This window comes from Schistocerca serialis, chromosome 2 (assembly GCF_023864345.2).
Source record: "Schistocerca serialis cubense isolate TAMUIC-IGC-003099 chromosome 2, iqSchSeri2.2, whole genome shotgun sequence".
In the NCBI taxonomy this organism is placed as follows: Eukaryota; Metazoa; Arthropoda; class Insecta; order Orthoptera; family Acrididae; genus Schistocerca; species Schistocerca serialis.
In genome coordinates this window covers 1,101,945,112-1,101,967,813 of record NC_064639.1, presented here as the reverse complement: position 1 = coordinate 1,101,967,813, position 22,702 = coordinate 1,101,945,112, and the positions used below count along the sequence as shown (strand labels likewise).

The window sequence follows — 22,702 nt, the reverse complement described above, 5'->3', positions numbered from 1 at the left end:
ATGATGATGGCCCAATACACACAATAAACTCTCGGGTGGGGTTGATATTAATCGATAATGGTCCAGGACATAGTAACCAATATGAGGTCATCGTAGCGACGGGGAATACACTATTAATAATATTACCTGTTTTACCGAGCCCATTACCCTATTCCTTCTTCTAATAAGTGTTTTCTTGGTATTCCTGTCCTCGCCGGTGCTGTAATAAAGGGCCTCTTCACTCCAAAGCTTATGAGTACACCTAATTTTCAACATCCTTCTACAACACATATGAAACGTTCGAGTTCTACTACTCTTTTCTGGTTTTCTTAGCGACCATAGTTTACATCTATACAATTATGTGCTGAAGTTATGCTCAGATTTTCCTTTGTCAAATGAAGACATAGTTATGGCACTACTACACTTCTTTTGTCAAAAAAAGAGGTGTACGTATGGTTTTGCTAGATATTGCAGTGGTCGACTGACGGTTAGCTCAGCACCTGGATGTTTCAGTGAATTTGATCACAGCCATATCACCTCAGCCCTGATCATGCCATTTCTGTTGTTTTAATAGCTGACAAGCTAGTGACAATGCAACAGATAGTGATAACTCTGCTGGACAACTTCTAGAACCATCCCGTGCAAAATTAATTCTCTTCGCGCAAAACGTAGGGGGCAATAAAAACGCCAACGCAATGTTGAAGCACGAAGACTTGCACAGAATGGTGAATGGTAGATCACGTTTGCTCGTGCGGATTGCAGACGAGTCAGTGACAGTTCGATAGAGCTCATCCTGAAACACGTAATGTTTATACGACCTAAATTAGAGCTTCGATATGGCAGCAATGTTTTCCCATAATCTAAACTCGCATGAATCTGAAAATTATCACCTAGACACGTCAGTTATGTTCTGCAGCTCACTGGGGACTTGTAAGTGGTATCGTGCATCCCAGTGCTGGGAACAAGACACGAACCTGATCGCTTCTCCCTTTTATCGAAGAGTTTCTATGAACACTGTTAGGATATAATAATACAGGGCTATTACAAATGATTGAAGCGATTTCATAAATTCACTGTACCTCCATTCATTGACATATGGTCACGACACACTACAGATACGTAGAAAAACTCATATTTTGTTCGGCTGAAGCCGCACTTCAGGTTTCTGCCGCCAGAGCGCTCGACAGCGCAGTGAGACAAAATGGCGACAGGAGCCGAGAAAGCGTATGTCGCGTTTGAAATGCACTCACATCAGTCAGTCATAACAGTGCAACGACACTTCAGGACGAAGTTCAACAAAGATCCACTGACTGCTAACTCCATTCGGCGGTGGTATGCGCAGTTTAAAGCTTCTGGATGCCTCTGTAAGGGGAAATCAACGGGTCGGCCTGCAGTGAGCGAAGAAACGGTTGAACGCGTGCGGGCAAGTTTCACACGTAGCCCGCGGAAGTCGACGAATAAAGCAAGCAGGGAGCTAAACGTACCACAGCCGACGGTTTGGAAAATCTTACGGAAAAGGCTAAAGCAGAAGCCTTACCGTTTACAATTGCTACAAGCCCTGACACCCGATGAAAAAGTCAAATGCTTTGAATTTTCGGCGCGATTGCAACAGCTCATGGAAGAGGATGCGTTCAGTGCGAAACTTGTTTTCAGTGATGAAGCAACATTTTTTCTTAATGGTGAAGTGAACAGACACAATGTGCGAATCTGGGTGGTAGAGAATCCTCACGCATTCGTGCAGCAAATTCGCAATTCACCAAAAGTTAATGTGTTTTGTACAATCTGACGGTTTAAAGTTTACAGCCCCTTTTTCTTCTGCGAAAAAAACGTTACAGGACACGTGTATCTGGACATGCTGGAAAATTGGCTCATGCCAACCGACAGCGCCGACTTCATCTTTCAACAGGATGGTGCTCCACCGCACTTCCATCACGATGTTCGGCATTTCTTAAACAGGAGATTGGAAAACCGATGGATCGGTCGTGGTGGAGATCATGATCAGCAATTCATGTCATGGCCTCCACGCTCTCTCGACTTAACCCCATGCGATTTCTTTCTGTGGGGTTATGTGAAAGATTCAGCGTTTAAACCTCCTCTACCAAGAAACGTGCTAGAACTGCGAGCTCGCATCAACGATGCTTTCGAACTCATTGATGGGGACGTGCTGCGCCGAGTGTGGGAGAAACTTGATTATCGGCTTGATGTCTGCCGAATCACTAAAGGGGCACATATCGAACATTTGTGAATGCCTAAAAAAACTTTTTGAGTTTTTGTATGTGTGTGCAAAGCATTGTGAAAATATCTCAAATAATAAAGTTATTGTAGAGCTGTGAAATCGCTTCAATCATTTGTAATAACCCTGTATTAAACATTAAATTCTCCGCCGGTAAGCTGAATGAAATATTTCAGAACTAAGGCTTCCAAGGTTTATCACCGTTAGTACAAAAAAATTCCGACTGCCAGTTTCAGTCCAGCTCCTGTATCCCCGTTGTTATTTGCTAGAGACCTCAATGTTCGCTATGGCTGACTGAAGACGTTCTCTAAAAAAGCCGCGACTGCACCCATCTCAGGCTGGGTAGTCACAGTGAGGCAGGAACGAGGCCTCGACCTGAATCATTTTAGGCTTAAACTACTATTAGTGTGTGGCGTGTGCCAAGAGACTAACATCAAACTATGAAACGATCTTTTATGTCTATCGGTAGACAGAGTCACGCAAGAGCCGTCTTCTTAAACAGCAGTGCTTTTGTGATCCAGGAGTGGTCCTTAGATCGCTAGTTAATACTTTTTGTGACTTGCAGCATATAATTTGAATCACATACGCTGCAGACTGCTGGGTCTAATTTCAAGTTCAACTCCACACTTGCTTGAAACCAGACTGACCTTGCTGGAGATTGCCTCAATGGGCGGTAAATATTCCAACGGTCTCTTATTTTCATTCTCCGATGGTTTCAATCAGCGTTTTCCACACGTGACGTGGATCTTTTCTACAAACCATAAAACCATTTTTCTGGGGATTCTAAATACCATACTTTAATTCGTCCTGCTATTTTAGTTTTTCTGACGTAAATATTGTTATTGCCCGATAAAACTGGTGGGGGAGGGGCGCAGGAGGGGGCGTTCCGTTATTTAATTAAATCCTGTGAACTGATAAAAACGGAAAAGTCAGAGAAATCGTAATTTATATGGTGGGTTATTCCACGCTCCATTCGATAATGGAACAGAAAAGGAACCAAAATGGTAGTGGTAGCAGAAGTGCCCTCAGGTAGATGAAAATTATCCATTGAAATAATGTTATCCATAGCCCACAGTTACGAACTGTAGTATTCACCAGAGGTGAACTATAACAACCAAACAACTGCATTAATGAGTATTTTTTCTTTACCACTGCACACAACGCACTTCAGTCCATGTAGTGTGCAAGAGGAAGGTAAATGATATAAGGATCAAAATGGACGTGACTGTGGGTCTACAGCAGGGGTGAGCCACTGGTGACTGATTTCGGTCGGGCGCATGGAAGAAATTTCTGGAAGAGCGAGCAAGGTACTCGCACTGTACTACGCCCGGGACCCATTTCGGGAAATTTCCGCCACCGCTCGGCTCGCTATAGTAGAAATGTCTTACATAAGGGACTCTCGCCCGTTCAGTATTATTGTTGTTACATCACTATAATGACCACCTGAGGGCGAGTATTGTCGTACTGCCAACACAAGGAATACTGACGAACAATACTGGTGCCTATGAAAACATTATCAGCATGGCCAATACATTCTGAGTGAGTAGAGGCGTGTATCATCAGTTTGACAATTGTCCAGTCGGTTGTTAGCATTTTTCCAGTTTTGATTCTGTACCGTCCAGCCGATATATGCTATCGTTCGAGCGCTTTAGAGTTTTAAACTTTTTAAAACGAAGACAGAAATAACGGCTTAATTTATATGCAGAAACAACCCATGCCTACGCTGTCCGTCAACAAAAGTATTTTCGGACAAATATTTAAATACGCATGCTAATAGTGTTTGTGGTTACTAATACACTAAATTTCAAACAGTTTGCCGCGCGTAGTGGCCTTGCGGTCAGAGGCGCCATGTCACGGATTGCGCGGACACTCCCGCCGGAGGCTCGAATCCTCCCTCGGGCATGGGTGTGTGTGTTGTTCTTATTGTAAGTTAGTTTAAGTAGTGTGTAAGTCTAGGGACCGATGACCTCAGCAGTTTGGTCCCTTAGGAATTAACACACATTTGAACAAACAGTTTTCTTTCTCGTATAACATTAGTAAATAATTGTTGTCCGTTGTGGAAGCATTATAACACACAAACTGTTGAAATTGAACGTAAGTTATAATGAATTAGCTGCAACCAGTTGCCTTTACTGGCGCTTTTTATTCCGTGATCAAAATTTTAAGATATCTGATATCTAATCTTCAGATGTATACATTCATTTTCGTGTCGTGAACATTATTTTTAAGACTGATATTGTAAAATGTTGTGAATATAGAAACAATGTTCACGACGCGTAAATAACCGGAAACTTCTGAAGATGGGGTGAGAATGCACGTTTTGAGGCATAATTTGTTGGAGTGGTGTATCGGGAGAGGGGTGTCATTCCCATCGGTGCTTCACTCCATAAAGAGTAACATCACAGACGCTATAGATTTGACTTTATGCGCTAGGAGCAATGCTGTCGCATCGCACGACAAGACGGCCCGTGAGGTTAAGTAAGTATGTGAATCAGATCCATGTGTAAACTTATAGTCGATATCGACTATAACTATGTCATTTACCTTCTTTGCCTTCTTATGCTTAGTGTGATATCTGTATCATTATGTTCTTTGGTTCAACCTCTACTTAAATGTTTGTTCATATTTTCTGCAAACTTATGTCACAAGAATTAATATAAGCATGTAACTTTAAAAACCATGTTTTGTTAAAATTCTACTGTCTTAAAATAGTATTTGTTCATTTATTCGTTGGTTCGCGCATAACGTACGTCGGCCTGTACTTACGTAAAACCTGGAGGGAAGTATGCACTACGAAACACGGAAGAAAGTGTAGAAGTGGTGACTGGCGGTAGAATGGTAAGGAATCTTTGTAGCACAAAAAAATCGGTAGCATTGAGACTGTTCGTATCTTGTATGCTGAAGGAGGCAAGGAAAGTAGAAAGATTAAATAATAATGCCTCAGATGTGGAAATTTACTAGGTAGTAGTTCATGATATTTATTTGTTGCCTCTGAATCATAATAATCCGGTGCGAAGAAAATAACTTTCGGAGCAATTACGTTGTAAGAGCCGTGATTACGTTGGCCACCTTTGTTTCAGCCACGGAAGATCGCCACAACAATCACCTTTAGTTCAAGTAAAAGTTTAGTACTGTGTTTGTTTGCAAGGACCAGTAATTTGCTTCAGATGCAAATAATTAGCACCTTACTTTCAATTTTGTCTCGAGAACCTTGAATCACTCCTGAGTCATTTCACACAGACAGGATCCTTTTCCTAGTGACGTAATACAGCCGAGTGTCGTATTTTATTGAACTGCAGTGCACCATTAACTTTGGTGAAGTAGTATATTTCCTAAGTATTCAGTTAGTTTTGTCTCTGAAATACACAGCTTGAGTTGCTTAAGTGGAAAAAAAAAAAAAAAAGATTGAAATTGCTCTGAGCACTATGGGACTTAACTTCTGAGGTCATCAGCCCGCTAGAAATTAGAACTACTTAAACCTAACTAACCTAAGGACATAACACACATCCATGCCCGAGGCAGGATTCGAACCTGCGACCGTAGCGGTCCCGCGGTTCCAGACTGTAGCGCCTAGAACCGCTCGGCCACTCCGGCCGGCTGTGAATGCAAAGAAAATGACTAATTACTTTGCTTAAGCTTCATTCTTGCTAAAATCTTAGTTCAATGTTAAAAGTAACTGAATAAAACAGTGATCATTAAAAGTGATTACTGGCCAATACAGTTTTACACCTGCTTCAAAGGCTTATAAAAATGTCGTTTTATTTGTATATTTATGTTTATATATGTGTCCTTATTACGATTTGCCAGAAGCACTTGTTCTCACCCCAGACAAAAGTTTCTGTGTCCCCCATTTTAAATGTTCAGCCAGTACCACAAGCATTACTACACCGAAAGTGTTTATGAAGTGCAGTAATCATTTTAAAAGATTTTGTGTTGTTGAAAGATTAACTGGCTGCAACTTGCTCTGACCCTAATAGATTGAAGACTCCCTTGTTTCACTTATGCTCTGCTTCATGCAAAGAAATATAGGCTCCCTTTGAATACATATACAGGGTTATTACAAATGATTGAAGCGATTTCACAGCTCTACAATAACTTTATTATTTTAGATATTTTCACAATGCTTTGCACACACATACAAAAACTCCAAAAGTTTTTTTAGGCATTCACAAATGTTCGATATGTGCCCCTTTAGTGATTCGGCAGACATCAAGCCGATAATCAAGTTCCTCCCACACTCGGCGCAGCATGTCCCCATCAATGAGTTCGAAAGCATCGTTGATGCGAGCTCGCAGTTCTGGCACGTTTCTTGGTAGAGGAGGTTTAAACACTGAATCTTTCACATAACCCCACAGAAAGAAATCGCATGGGGTTAAGTCGGGAGAGCGTGGAGGCCATGACATGAACTGCTGATCATGATCTCCACCACGACCGATCCATCGGTTTTCCAATCTCCTGTTTAAGAAATGCCGAACATCGTGGTGGAAGTGCGGTGGAGCACCATCCTGTTGAAAGATGAAGTCGGCGCTGTCGGTCTCCAGTTGTCGCATGAGCCAATTTTCCAGCATGTCCAGATACACGTGTCCTGTAACGTTTTTTTCGCAGAAGAAAAAGGGGCCATAAACTTTAAACCGTGAGATTGCACAAAACACGTTAACTTTTGGTGAATTGCGAATTTGCTGTACGAATGCGTGAGGATTCTCTACTGCCCAGATTCGCACATTGTGTCTGTTCACTTCACCATTAAGAAAAAATGTTGCTTCATCACTGAAAACAAGTTTCGCACTGAACGCATCCTCTTCCATGAGCTGTTGCAACCGCACCGAAAATTCAAAGCGTTTGACTTTGTCATCGGGTGTCAGGGCTTGTAGCAATTGTAAACGGTAAGGCTTCTGCTTTAGCCTTTTCCATAAGATTTTCCAAACCGTCGGCTGTGGTACGTTTAGCTCCCTGCTTGCTTTATTCGTCGACTTCCGCGGGCTACGCGTGAAACTTGCCCGCACGCGTTCAACCGCTTCTTCGCTCACTGCAGGCCGACCCGTTGATTTCCCCTTACAGAGGCATCCAGAAGCTTTAAACTGCGCATACCATCGCCGAATGGAGTTAGCAGTTGGTGGATCTTTGTTGAACTTCGTCCTGAAGTGTCGTTGCACTGTTATGACTGACTGATGTGAGTGCATTTCAAGCACGACATACGCTTTCTCGGCTCCTGTCGGCATTTTGTCTCACTGCGCTCTCGAGCGCTCTGGCGGCAGCAACCTGAAGTGCGGCTTCAGCCGAACGAAACTTTATGAGTTCTTCTACGTATCTGTGGTGTGTCGTGACCATATGTCAATGAATGGAGCTACAGTGAATTTATGAAATCGCTTCAATCATTTGTAATAGCCCTGTAGTAATCGTACCAGTCAATACAACAATTTAAAGATCATTTATATGTCAAAGTTTTTCAATAGCGAAGTGGTAAAATCTCCTCATGTTCAAATTAGTTGTGCTTCCCCCTTATTAGCTGATTTCGTGTAATGAACGTAAGTTTTTTTGCTTTGAATACAGACGGTGTATGTTAGTGAGAGGCAGTTTGTTGCCAGAACAATCTGAGCTTTCATTTGTATTTCATGTTATTAGCTAATTTACCTAGACTTGCTAGACTGTGTTACTGTTTCGTGTCCTATCTGCAAAAATAGATTTTAGTTCCTAGTAAAGTCATACAGAGTAGTTAATTTTCTTAATGGACCGTATAATCTCTTGGTACCATCTTGTGTAATTAGAATGGCCACCGTATTTCTTTCCTCTAACTACAATTTACATTATAACTATCGTAACCTTTTCTTGAGTCCCACTAGCTCAGCTACTGATCTCTATCAAAAGTAATCGTTCGGGTAATGAAACTGTGTCCGATGCCTTAACCATTAGCACACATTTTAAGTTACTTCCAAAGGATTAAAATCAACGGAACCCCCCTCTTGTAGTGTTAGAGGGAATTGTTTTACTTGTCTTCGCGCTTCACAAAAGATTGTCTGTGAATGGTCTACAGGGACAGAAATGTATTTTTTAGTATAATAAAGTACAAGTATTTCTGATTTAAGGTGGTTATTACAATTCCCATGTAAGGCTACACCGTCATTAACGAAATGAAACTGGAAATGTGGAGGTGCAGACAACACCTAGAAACTAATAAGAAAAACAAGTAGATTTAACAGTGATGCAATTCACTGCATGTCAGCTTACCTGAACAATGGGAATGTCGTAGTCGATGATGAGCTGGTCGATGTATGGAACGTTCTCTGAAGTTGACTTCAGAGCAATGTCGATGCTGAACGTAGAATTCTGCACAGATATGCTGCAAAAAATAAATGACATACCATACATTTGCTTATATTTATAGGGTTGCTTTAGAGAAAGGTAGAAAAATTGTCCATTAATAGTAGAAGAGGATGCATAAAAATCTTTCATAAGAATGATCGAACTCGACAACGGGATTAGAATGGAATACGTTCCTCTGGTGCAACGTTAATTAGCCGAAGACTTGATTCATGAATCGTGAGATACTGGATAAACTCTCAGAGCGCTCTTACTTATGATTTCTACATTTCGCATGCGACTCCTGTTTCCCAGTGTCATTCTAACTGCACGCACGTGCTCTACGCGTTTGTGCCCAAATTTTATAATTCTGGATGTACTTCGCTCTCATATATTACCATAGAATACGAAAATCTAATTTTTTTTTTCAAATTGAACGCCTCCAACATTTTTCGTAAGTGTTTAAGAGACGCTATTGAAACCCAGTTGACTTGCCGCATGAACTTTAGGTTAAAACACGACGAATCCCGTAGGTAGAAAATCTTGTGTTCAACTCGGGCGTGTGTATCTCCTGTTGGTCGGTTACGAGAAATGTCGGAGCTGTAGTGTCAGAACGTTCATAGTGTCCCTTAATAACGAGACAACCAAGGTAGCACTAAGACTATATTTAGTCAAGTGATAGGCCGTTTCATCACTTCGGCAGAAAAAGTTGTTTGTTTTGGCACCATCACTGTGGGAGACATTTCTCGGTGCAACCTTCTCCTGTAATCGCAATTAATAAGGAATATTGGCTGTTAAACACTGACTTTTCAAATCTCACGGGATAGTGGGGCACAGGTGGTACTACAGGTGTGTTATATGCGCACTACATTTACCCTGCTCTTCTGTGCCAATTGCAGTTTCATAGAAAGCGTTCTCAGAAGTGGTTGTGCAAGTGATATGAGTAAAATGCCACGTCATCGTGAGCTAACGCCGTTCGAATGGGGTGTGCTGGTCGGTGACCGACGGCTGGGAAGTTCAGTTTCGGTAGGGGTGCAGGAATTCGGCTTCACACGTTCAACCGTGTCAAGGATTTATCGTGAATGGTTGACTGAAAGTGTCACAGTCCACAACAGACTTACTACTGGCCGTCCAGCCAACTTCGTGACCGGTGACATTTAAGACGGATTGTCAACAGTGGTAGAAGAAGAACAGTGCAACAAATCAACAAATCACGGTCCATTTCAACACAGGACGTGCTAGACACGTCTCCCAATGGACAATTCGCAGGAGCATGGGTTTCAACCTTATGAGGAACAACGGCTTGCATTTTGTCGCCAATCACAGGAATGGACACTGGGAAAATGGCGTAATGTGGTATGATCGGACTAATTAAACTGTATCATACCAATGGGAGGCACAATATGTGGCGCGGACCACAAGAATCGATAGATCCCATCTGCCAAGAAGGTGGTGTTCAAGGCGGTGGTGTCTGTATTATGGTCTGGGTCCATTTTCCTGGTATGGAATGGGTTCCCTAGTTGTTCTTGAAGAAACTTTGAATGGCCCGCGGTATGTTGAGCTGCTCAGGTACCATCTCCACCCATTCTTGGCCTTCCAAAACCCTGTCCGTAGTGCAGTGTTACAAAATGATAACGTGCCGCCACTTCCTCCCACGTCGCCTGGGGATGGTTCCAGGAATATACGGAGGAAGCCCAAAGACTGAGATGGCCTCTCTGGAGCTTAGATTTGAACCCCCCTGAGCGTATCTGGAATGTCACGGGACGCAGGCTCAGTGCAATGGATTCTGCAACCGCTAACAGACCATAATTGGCTGCCACTCTGCAAACAATTTGGTGTCAGCTGCTTCCAGAGAAGTACCAGCTGTTTGTAGACTCATTTCCACGGCGTCTCACTGCAGTCCGCAGGGCTAGGGGAGGCTCCCCGTAATATTAAATGCCTATCCCATGACACCGCTAGACACCCGTGGTGTAGGGGTAGCGACTTTGATTCATAATAAAAACGTCCTCAGTCCCGAGTTCGAAACCCGCCGCCCCTTGGATTTTGATTAGTAAGCAGCATGGTCGCCAAACACTTCCAGCATAAGAAGTCATGCCTTGTCAAAGAGAGTGGAGGAGCAGACAGAGGTTCAGGGCACTGTCCTGTCAATGGGGCGGGAAACCGCCCTAAAAGGCGGAAGAATCAGCAATTATCAACGGCATGAGGATGCAGAAGGCAATGGAAACCACTACAGTAAAGGCACATAACATGTATCCGCAGGACATGTGGCCTGTAATTGAAGAAGTGTCATGGTGATCTCTCCATTGGCAAATGATTCCAGAATAGTCCCCCATTCGGATCTCTGAGAGGGGACTGCGAAGTGGAAGGTGACCATGAGAAAAAGATTGAATAACCAACGAAAGGACAACGTTCTATGGATCGGGGTCTAGAATGTCAAAAGCTTGTATGTGTTAGGGAAGCTTGAAAATATGAGAAGGGAAATGGGAAATGCAAGGGGTAAATCTATATATATTGGGGGCCATTGAAGTTAAATGGAAAGAAGACAAGGATGTCTGATCAGATAAGGATAGGTAAAACCAACAGCAGCGAAAAATGGTAGAAAGGGAGTAGGAATCGTTTTAATAAGGAGTGTGTTACAGTGAACAGTTCAGTGATAGGGTTATTCTTATCAGAATCGTCAGCAAACCGACACCGATAGTTCAGGTATACATGCCGACATCGCAAGCTGTAAGATGAAGAGATAGAGAAAGTATATGAGGATATTGAGAGGGTAATACAATACGCAAAGGGAGATGAAAATCTAATAGTCATGGAGGACTGGAATGCAGTTGTGGGCGAAGGAGTGGAAGAAAAGGTTGCTGGAGAATATGGGCTTGGAGCAAGGAAGGAGAGAGGAGAAAGACTTATTGAGCTCTGTAATAAATTTCAGCTAGTAATAGCGAATATTATGTTCAAGAATCACAAAAGGTATACTTGGAAAAGGTCGGACTATACGAGAAGATATCACATTACATCATGGTCGGACAGAAATTCCGAAAACAGATACTAGATTGTAAGGCGCACCCAGGAGCAGATGTAGCCTCAGATCACAAAGTAGTAGTGATGAGATTAGTATGGAAGAATGAATACGCAAAGATGTGGGATAGAGAAGTACTATGGAATGACGATATGTGCTTGGGGTTTTCTAAGGCTGTAGATAATGAAGAATAGTCCCGTAAGCAGTACAGTTCAAGAGGAATGGACATCTATAAAACGGGCGATCACAGAAGCAGGAAAGAAAAACATAGGAACAAAGAAAGTAAGTGTAAAGAAACCGTGGGTAACAGAAGAAATACTTCAGCTGATTGATGAAATAAGGAAGTACAAAAATGTTCAGGGAAATAGAAGTCTCTGAGGAATGCAACAAGTGGGAAGTGCAGAGAATCTAGGACTAAATGTGAAGAACACGAAAACGAATTGTTTGTCGGAAGGACTGACTCAGTGTGGTAGAAACAACGTTCGGGAAATTACAAGCGAGGGTGGTAACATTATAAGAATGCAATCGAAATTGCATTGTTAAATGTAGAGGGGAGAGCGGATAGGTGGAAACAGTATATTGATGGCTTCTATGCGGGGAAAGACCTGATGTGCTAGAAGAAGAAATAGGAGTCGATTTAGAAGAGATAGGGGACTCAGAATTTAAGAGAGCTTTTGAGGACATAAGATCAAATAAGGCAGAGGGGATCGATAACATTCCATCATAATTGCTAAAATAGGGGAAGTGGCAACAAAATAACTATTCACGTTGGTTGGTGGAACGTATGAGTTTGGCCACATACCGTCTGAATTTTTAAAAATACCATCCAAATCATTTCCAAGATTGCAAGAGTTGAAAAGTGCGAGAATTATTTCACAATCAGCTTAACAGCTAATGCATCCAAGGTGGTGAAAAGAATAATATAAGAAGAATGGCAAAGAAAATTGAGGATATGTTAGATGACGATCAGTTCGGCTCTAGGAAAAGTAAAGGCACCAGAGAGGCAATTCTGACTTTACGGTTGATAATGGAAGCAAGACTAAAGAAAAATAAATACATGTTGATAGGATTTGTCGACCTAGAAAAATGGTTTGACAGTTTAAAGTGGTGCAAGACGTTCAAAATTCTGAGAAAAATAGGGGTTAGTTATACGGGAGATGGGTAATACACAAATGTACAAGAGCCAAGAGGGAATAATAAGAGTGGACGACCAAGAACAGTAAAAGTAAAATCAAAGACCTCAGCATTAGTATTAAAAAGAGAGTTACATTGTTAACCGCACAAGACAGAGCGGACAGATGGGAAAAGTGCATTTACTGGACTCTACGAGGAGTCTGCTGATACAAGAGAACAAGAATACATTATTACAGTTATAGTTTGACAGAGCTTTGGAACATTTGCGAAGAAACAAATCAGCACGTGAAGTTGAAGCCCTTGAGAATTTCTAAAATTGTTGATGCAAAGAGCCAACAAAACCATTATTCAAGTAAGTGTGTAGAATCTTTGAGGTTGGACTCATATCGTCGGACTTTCTGAAAACATCTTTCACAGAATCTTGAAGACAGTCAGCATAGTAGCTCATGTAAACAGTTTCCTGAGACGAATAACACACAGAGAACGTGAAGGAAAATTAGGCATCAGTCAGTTCGACTTTAGAAAAAATAAGGACATCAGAAAGGCAGTTCCTTCGTTGCCCTTAACAATGCAGGCAAGAATTACGAAATGTCATGACAGTTTTATATCATTTCTCGACACAGAAAAAGCGTTTGACAATTTAAAATGATGCAGGACGTTCGTAATTGTCAGCGAAACTGATGTAAGGTTTAGGAGATGACGAGTAACATGCAGTATGTTCAAATGGCTCTAAGCGCTATGGGACTTTACATCTGAGGTCATCAGTCCCCTAGACGTAGAACTACTGAAACCGAACTAACCTAAGGAGGTCACACACAGCCATGCCCGAGGCAGGATTCGAACCTGCGACCGTAGCAGCAGCGCGGTTCAGGACTGAAGCGGCTAGAACCGCTCGGCCACAACGGGCGGCTGCAATATGTACAAGAACCAACAGAGAGGAACATGAATGGAAGACCAAGAACGAATTTGCCAAAGCCATCAACATTGTGGGGTCCTGTTCATCGAGAACTGCACCATTCGTCTGAGGCCTGATGTGTTTCGGGAAAACATGTTGAGACAGACAGCTAGACATATACGTCTCAGGCGTGCTGTCTCACGGATTCAGTGAAGGAAGTGGATCAGTCATGTTTTGGGCCAGTCTCATGTGTCTGGAGAACACTACCTGCCATCATGTCTTGTGGCAATAGTGCAGTGGTGTTGCAGTAGATGTTTGTGTTCTTGGCTAGTGTGTAATCCTCTTATCGTGCTGTACGGCAGAAGGATGTGAACACATTTTAAAGGGAAGTATATCGTGTGGTTCCGTAATTTCTGGATGGACACAGTCCTCCGAGTTGCCCCAAAAAGGGCAGCGTTCTTTTTCGTCGCATTCTGCTCTGAGTACCTATGAGCCGTGGTGTGTAGGTACTGTCATATACGAACAGTAGGGAAAGACCGGCGGCAATGTGTTGCAGGCCGGAGACGGACAAGGGACACCTAGAATTTTCTACAGTTTATTTTGTTATGAGACATGATATGTTTTCTGCAGCGTTTGTAAGTATCAGGAGTTTTACATACTTAAGTGGTATACGATATATATTGGCTATTTGGAGGGTGTTATTGTTTCTTCAGTAACAGAGTTTTACGGTGAGTAAAACTCAGTATATTTTTAAAACCAGTTACATAACCTGTGGACGGTTAAGCCGTGCTTCATCTTGTACCTCGAAATAGAAGGTCTTCCACCATGGACCACGTGATATTTGTAGATGAACTGAGTTTCTTTGATATCTAAATAATCTCTCTTGTCTTTAAAATGGAAATTTGTGCTAGCTGGTAACAGCTTCTATTTTAAGATTTTTTAAACTTGTAACTGTTTTCTGACAATACTTCCCCTTACTTTGATTTCACTTACTGATTATGGAGTATAGCAGTGTAACCTTGTAATCATAGACTGTTACACACGACAGTAACGAGAATTTATGGACTGCAACACTTTTAAATTTGAAAAGAATTTCTGGGCATACATTGTAGCTTAGAACCTGATTTAACATTTGTAAAAACCTTATTTTTCCGGAGTGAATTTTGTAATTTCAGTAAAATATAACAGCACACATAAACTGAGTGCTATCATTTCAAAAAGGAATCAGGAAATATGTTATATTTCTGTTAAACAGCTGGCTAGAGGCGAACGGTGAAATGTGGTCCGCACAAGCTACATTGTCACGTTTAGCAGCGATATCTAAGCGCTAAGAGAATGCAGTCTTCAATTGTCTCCATTACGCAGATGGCTGTACATAACGATATGCTGTCCACAAAACTGAACTGAAAAAGATATTCATCAGTTAACGCAACCGAACGCATGAACTCCGTGACCAATGGTGTTGGTGCAATTTTTTTTGAGCAGTTTCTATTTTTCGACGTCGCATCCCTAGAAGTGTTTCGCTTCGTGTTTACTCCCAGTGCAGTGATATGTACGAGAGGTTTCCAGAAAGTAAGTTCCGATCGGCCGTGAAATGGAAACCTCAATGAGAATCTGAAGAAGCTTTGCACAGACATGTTCGGCAGTGTCTTTAGTAGGCCCGTCGATCGCATCACGTTGCACTTTGAAGTTCTGAGCGCGCAGTGAGCACGTGAAGATGCCTAGAAGACAGTATTTATCGCCAAGGATGGGTGCCTGCACACAGATTTCGCCCGATTTCATGAAACCCCACATATCGTAACTGTGGTATCAACGCTCGATACTACACTTGTTACGGGTGGCACATATCGACCGCGGTCCGTTATAGATATCACTGGACCCACAAGTGGCGACTAGCGCTTATGACAAGTGTCTAGCGAGCTCTCGTCCACTCTTGCTCGGGACGTCAACTAGGAATGTAGCATAGCCTTCAGCTGATAGGAGGCAACCTCTAACAAGGCGCTTAGTCAAGTATGGCATAAGTAATGCGTCTCTAGATATGTTTGTAATTATATGTATGCAGCATATAAACAAGCCTGTAACACAAGTTAAATACAATATATACTATTTTTTACCGACGACTACTAATTATTTCAGTCGTTGCAGATAAAGACTATGCAGGCAGCTCCTTACCGACTTCACTGCCAGACCTCCAATATATGTTTCTGTTTACCATTGGCCACGTGTCATCATAACAACTGACGACGACATTCATAACAGTAACTGTCATGTAATTCCTTCTTCATGACAATGCTCGTTTGCACACTGCAGGGGCAATGAAGACGTCGCAGCATTTTGGATGGGAAGTATGTGATTGCCTACCAAACAAACCGGACGTGTCTACCTCTGATTTTCATATCTGGTCGTATGAACCGCTGGCTATAAAGACAACTTTTTGGCATAGATAACAAGCTGCAGACCAGTGTAGAGAATTGGTGGACAGGACATGCAGCTGCCTTCTACGAGAAGGGTATGGGAAAGTTGTTATGACGCTACGACAGATGTCTAAGTCGGAGCTTCGAGTGTTTAGAGAATTACCTGCAAGGTGTAGCTAACTTTGCAAACAAAACCTTTCTGTTTTTCACAGTGTTTACCGTTTCGGGACCAATTGGAACTTGCTTCATCGGTTCACGGGCGTCGCGTAGGATAATGTTGTGGAAGCTGCACAGTATTTCGACGAGACAGCTGCTCATCATCTTCAGGTGCTTACTGATATGTTGCTGTTTTTTTTCCTTTATTGTAATTTCATTCCCCTGCCCCATATGGGCAGGGGAGGACTGGCAGCGGCACAATCTGCTGCTCTTCAGCCAAAAGGCTTTAACAAAAATACAAGGGGAGCTCTCGCATAAAAAAATGGGGATAAAGAGGGGGACATAAAAATACAGTAAATGGAGATGATGGGAGTTAAAATATACACTAATACGGGGACATTGGGGGACAATTAAAAAGTCGACACAAAGTTAAAAGAACACAGCTGGCAATTCGTTGCGTACTTAAAACCACTGGAGTCAAACAAGTTAAAAGCTGACCACAGTATAAAAGTCACACAGAGCGAGACACTTAAAAAACAAAACCATCAGAATGGGAAGAAATTACATATGGTGTCCCACGAGGATGCATCTTAGGGCCATTGCTTTTTCTTGTGTACATTAATGATCTCTAATCAGTTACACTGCCAGAAGCAGAGTTCGTTTTGTTTGCAGACGACACAAGTATTGCAATAAATAGCATGTCAAGTGTAGTTCTAGAAAGATCTGCTAATGATATTTTCATGGATATTAACACATGGTTTAAAGCCAACTCACGGACATTAAACTTCGAAAAGACGCACTATATGCAATTCAGAGCCTGTAAGAGGTTTCCACCCAGCATATGCATAAAGTATGAAGAAGAGCAGATAGAAGAGGTTGACAGTCTTAAATTCCTGGGATTACAACTTGATAATAAATTCAGTTGGGAGGAGCTAACCAGAGAACTGCAGAAACGCCTTAAGAAATCTGTACTTGCAATTCGAGTGTTAGCAGACATAGGCGACATAAAAATGAAAAAGCTTGCATACTTTGCCTACTTTCATTCCATAATGTCGTATGGTATAATATTTTGGGGTAACTCTTCAAGTCAAACAAAAGTTTTCAGAGTCCAAAAGCGTGTAATATGTATTATTTATGGGGTAAATTCACGGACGTCCTGTAGAAACCTCTTCAAAGAACTGGGTATACTGACTACTGCCTCTCAGTATATTTACTCCTTAATGAAATTTGTCCTAAATAATATATCTCTTTTTCCAACAAACAGCTCAGATCTGCACAAGGACTTAGAAGCACTTACTTTAGTTCAAAAAGGGTTCCACTACTCAGAAACATTCATCTTCAATAATTTGCCAGCAAACATAAAAAATTTTGTTACAAATAAAGATCAGTTTAAAAGGAGCCTGAAAGACTTACTAGTGGCCAGCTCCTTCTACTCCACTGGCGAATTTTTTAATAGAAACAAATGATGTATTGTATATATTCATACTATTAGTATTGTTATTTCAGCTTAAAAAAAATAAAATAAAATAAAACTGAGATGTTCCACATCCACGAGGATCTCCTCAGCACGAATCTATGGAACGAAAAACTAATCTAATCTAATCTAATCTAATCTAATCTACTGGAAACGACGGAACACTCACAAAGAATAAAAACCGCTGGTAGGGACCTGTTGAAGGACTGTAGGTCCAAGAGGAGGAAACAAGGGGGGAGGGGGATGGGGGGGAGGGAGGAAGAGGAAAAGAGGGGAGCAGGGGGCGCACCAAGAGGCAGGAGACGGGCAGGGTGGGGGATGCAGAGGGAAGACAAGGCAGGAGGGAGTGCAGAGACACTGAAGGGAGAACAGGGAAGAGAGGGGGCATAGGAGCGGGAAAGCCACTCAGGAGTAGGGAGGAGGAGGTGAAGGAGCCCTGAAGAGTAGGCAGGGGACGGTAGGGTTAGTAGGGTTAGAGTTGGTAGGAAGAGTAGACGTCAGAGCGAAACTCATCATCCGGGAGGGGTGGACGTTGGAAGCTACGTTGGGAAAAGAGGTGATGTGTTGCTGCAATGGCTCGCCAATACACACGCTGACTTGCTAGAAAAGCGCAGGCGCCAAGGGTTGACGCTGTAATGTCATCGTAGACAATCATAGAGCACGACGACATCCAGTGCCCCCTGCCCGGCGAACGGGCAGCGGGCTTTTCATTCGCGACGCGGGATAAGCGCGGCAGCAAATAGCGTCCCAGCGCGTCCGTGGGCAGAGTATTGGCACCCAGTTTAAGTGTGTGGACATTGATACGCCGTCTGTGTTGACTCGTATTTGTTCGTTTGCGGCCGACGATGCCTTAGTACCGCCACTGCTGAATCCCATGCCTTATTGAGTTGAAATCCAGTGTATGCATTGGTCAGGTCGTTACTTGTGCGAGTTTCGACTGCTTCTTTAATGATGGAGTCCGAGTCCTTGGAAGCGGATGAAAGGATCTTTGGCTCTCCGTAGTTCATGCTGTGTCCCGTGTCAATACAGTGTTCGGCCAAAGCAGACTTTTCTGGCTGACCCAGTCTGGTGTGACGTCTATGTTCAGCACATCTATCCTCAACAGTGCGACACGTCAGGCCAATGTATGATTTCACACACTGGCACGGCATTTTATATCCCCCTGGTCTTCTTAGACCTAGGTTGTCATTAACAGAAGCCAGCATAGTTTGCACTCGCGCTGGAGGGCGGAAGACACATTTTATTTGATGTTTTCTGAACAGCCCTCCAATCTTAAACGACACGACACCAACATCCGGTAGAAAAACCATCCTCGGGGAGATCTCTGTTTCTTCTGGCTATTCTCGAGCTTCAGTGCGTGCAGGTTTAAATACATTACGTATCTGTTTATCAGAGTACCCGTTTAATACAAAAACAGAGAGAACATGGCTAAGCTCTGCTGATAAGCTCCCTGCATCTGAGATAATTCTAGCCATATGAGAGAGAGTCCGCAACACGCGACTGCGTTGAAATGCGTGATGGAAGCTCGTAGATATAGGTCAGTGCGAGTCAGTTTGCGAAACACACTGTGATCCAAGGAACCATCTTCTTATCTGCGGACCAAGACATCAAGAAACGGGAAGTCTCCATTTTTCTTCACTTCCATAGTGTAGCAAATGCTGGGATGGAGTGAGCTAAGAAATTCCAGAAATGCAGCCAGCATTGGTGCTTCGCGTGGCCAAACTATGTAAGTGTCGTCCACATATCTCCAGAAACATTTAGGTTCCAACACCGCTGGCTGAAGCGCTTTTTCCTCGAAGTCTTCCATAAAAAGGTTAGCTACTGTGGGATTCAAAGGGCTACCGATAGCAACACCGTCAGTCTGCTCAAAATACTGTTCTTCAAATAAAAAGTAAGTCGAGTTAGGCATATGTTTGAACAGATGTAAGATGTCCTCTTCCAACTTAGCTCCTGCAAGTTGTAATGAATCAACCAAAGGTACTCGTGTGAACAAAGAGACCACAATGAAACTCACTAATACGTCAGCTGGTTCCAGACGCAAAGTCTTCAGTCGTTGTATAAAATCTTCTTAGTTTCGAACGCGATGTTCACATTTTCTTAACAGTGGGCTGAGAAGAGAAGCCAGATGTTTAGCAGGAGATAAGTTGGGGTTCCAGTATTGCTCACGATGGGACGAAGAGGAATCCCTTCCTTATGAATCTTAGGCAGCCCATGAAGACGTGGTGGAACTGGCGCTTGTACTCTTAAGCTCTTTTCAAAATATTCAGGAAACTGGCTGGATTTGAGAAGCGTCAATTGGGTCGTTCTGGAGACGGCGATAAGCTGAGTCCTGCAGTGCGTCATCTTGCCGACATAAGATGTTGCAGGCAAAAGAACAGTAGCGTTTCCCTTGTCAGCAGGTGAAGTGACTATTTCTGTGTGTCCTCTTAAGGAACGGAGACCTTTCTTTTCTTCAGTGTTGATGTTCTGCTTCGGTACAGGCGTCATAGTTATGGCCACGCAAGCCTCTCGCCTTCAGCAGTCTCACTCGGAAGTTTCTCTAGCAAGTCAGCGTATAGGGCAAGGTGGTCCATTGATAGTGACCGGGCCAAATATCTCACGAAATAAGCATCAAACGGAAAAAACTACAACGAAGGAAACTCGACTAGCTTGAAGGGGGAAACCAGATGGCGCTATGGCTGGCCCGCTAGATGGCGCTACCAGTAGGTGAAACGGATATCAACTCCGTTTTTAAAAATAGGAACCCCCATTTTTTATTACATATTCGTGTAGTACGTAAAGAAAGATGAATGTTTTAGTTGGACCACTCTTTTCGCTTTGTGATAGATGGCACTGTAATAGTCACAAACGTTTAAGTACGTGGTATCACGTAACATTCCGCCAGAGCGGACGGTATTTGCTTCGTGATACATTACCCGTGTTAAAATGGACCGTTTACCAATTGCGGAAAAGGTCGATATCGTGTTGGTGTATGGCTATCATGATCAAAATGCACAACGGGCGTGTGCTATTATGCTGCTCGGCATCCTGGACGACATCATCCAAGTGTCTGGACCGTTCGCCGGATAGCTACGTTATTTAATAAAACAGGAAGTGTTCAGCTACATGTGAAACGTCAATCACGAACTGCAACAAATGATGATGCCCAAGTAGGTGTTTTAGCTGCTGTCGCGGCTAATCCTCACATCAGTAGCAGATAAACTGCGCGAGAATCGGGAATTTCAAAAACGTCGTTGTTGAGAATGCTACATCAACATCGATTGCACCCGTACCGTATTTCTATGCACCAGGAATTGCATGGCGGCGACTTTGAACGTCGTGTACAGTCCTGCCACTGGGCACAAGGGAAATTACGGGACGATGCCAGATTTTTTGCACGCGTTCTATTTAGCGACGAAGGGTCATTCACCAACAGCGGTAACGTAAACCGGCATAATATGCACTATTGGGCAAGCGAAAATCCACGATGGCTGCGATAAGTGGAACATCAGCGACCTTGGCGGGTGAATGTATGGTGCGGCATTATGGAACGAAGGATAATTGGCCCCCATTTTATCCTTGGCAATCTAAATGGTGCAATGTACGCTGATTTCCGACGTAATGTTCTACCGATGTTACTACAAGATGTTTCACTGCATGACAGAATGGCGATGTACTTTCAACATGATGGATGTCCGGCACATAGCTCGCGTGCGGTTGAAGCGGTTTTGAATAGCGTATTTCATGACAGGTGGATTGGTCGTCGAAGCACCATACCATGGCCCGCACGTTCACCGGATCTGACGTAACCGGATTTCTTTCTCTGGGGGAATTCGAAGGATATTTGCTATCGTGATCCACCGACAACCCCTGACAACATGCGTCAGCGCACTGTCAATGCATGTGCAAACATTACGGAAGGCGAACTACTCGCTGTTGAGAGGAATGTCGTTACACGTATTGCCAAATGCACTGAGGCTGACGGACAATTTTTTGAGCATTTACTGCATTAACGTGGTATTTACAGGTAATCACGCTGTAACAGCATGCGTTCTCACAAATGATAAGTTTACGAAGGTACATGTATCACATTGGAACAACCGAAATAAAATGTTCCATCGTATCTACGTTCTGTATTTTAATTTTAAAAACCTACCTGTTACCAACTGTTCGTCAAAAATTGTGAGCCATTTGTTTGTGACTACTACAGCGCTATCTATCACAAAGTGAAATAAGTGTTCCAACTAAAACATTCTTATTTCTTTACGTACTACACGAACATGTAATAAAAATGGGGGTTTCTATTTAAATAAATGCAGTTGATATCTCTTTGACCTATGGCAGCACCATCCAGCGGGCCATCCATAGCACCATCTGGTTTCCCCCTTCAAGCTAGACAAGTTTCGTTCTTTGTAGTTTTTTCGTTTGGCGGTTATTTCGTGAGATATTTGGCCCGGTCTGGATCAGTGAACCACCCTGTATATTGGCGAGCCATTGCAACACCTCAATAAGCACCTGAAGATGACGAGCAGCTGTCTCGTCGAAATACTGTGCAGGTTTCACAACATTTTCCGACGAGACGCCCCTTAAGCGATGAAGTATTTACTGCGTCGTGGAAGTCTTAAACAGCACAATTGGGACTTACTTTCTGGACAAACCTTGTAATTCCGGGTACAGGTAGAGGGGTAATAGGAGCGCCCAGCTGCCCGTGTTACAGACTGAGGGACTGTACGACTCACGTGAAGGGTCCCTGTCCGTAGACGAGCAGCAGACCGGACAGTAAGGCACCGTCCAGGTTGTACTCGCCGGACGCGAAGATCTCCTCGAAGTGGACTACGACGGACAGCTTGAAGCCGACGATGCTGAACGAGCCGCTGATAGTTTCGAAGGTGGACAGTTTGTCCACTCTGATGTTGGAGACGTTACCAGCCAGCCTGCACAAAAAGAGGTCATGACGTCATTAAAGAGGGTCGGGGCCTAGTGCGATTCTCTTAAGATTAATGTAGTTATGCTTGCGATGGAACGTTGTTCCGTTTACTATACAAGCTATTGGAAAATAAGAGTCACGCAAGTTTTTACGAGAGTTAGTCAATAAATAAATCGCAAACGCCAGAATACCATACAT

The 22,702-nt window shown here is 43.0% G+C and overlaps 1 protein-coding gene across 1 annotated transcript in view; it reads right to left on the bottom strand.

Moving 5' to 3' along the window:
• Positions 1-22,702, bottom strand: part of LOC126456644 (uncharacterized) — a 44,868-nt gene that overhangs the window by 1,777 nt on the left and 20,389 nt on the right. Inside the window, exons 4-5 of the mRNA XM_050092388.1 lie at positions 22,317-22,511; positions 8,438-8,549 (exon numbers count right to left, since the gene is read on the bottom strand). Coding sequence (XP_049948345.1) covers positions 8,438-8,549; positions 22,317-22,511 — 307 coding nt within the window. The remainder of the gene's footprint in view (positions 1-8,437; positions 8,550-22,316; positions 22,512-22,702) is intronic.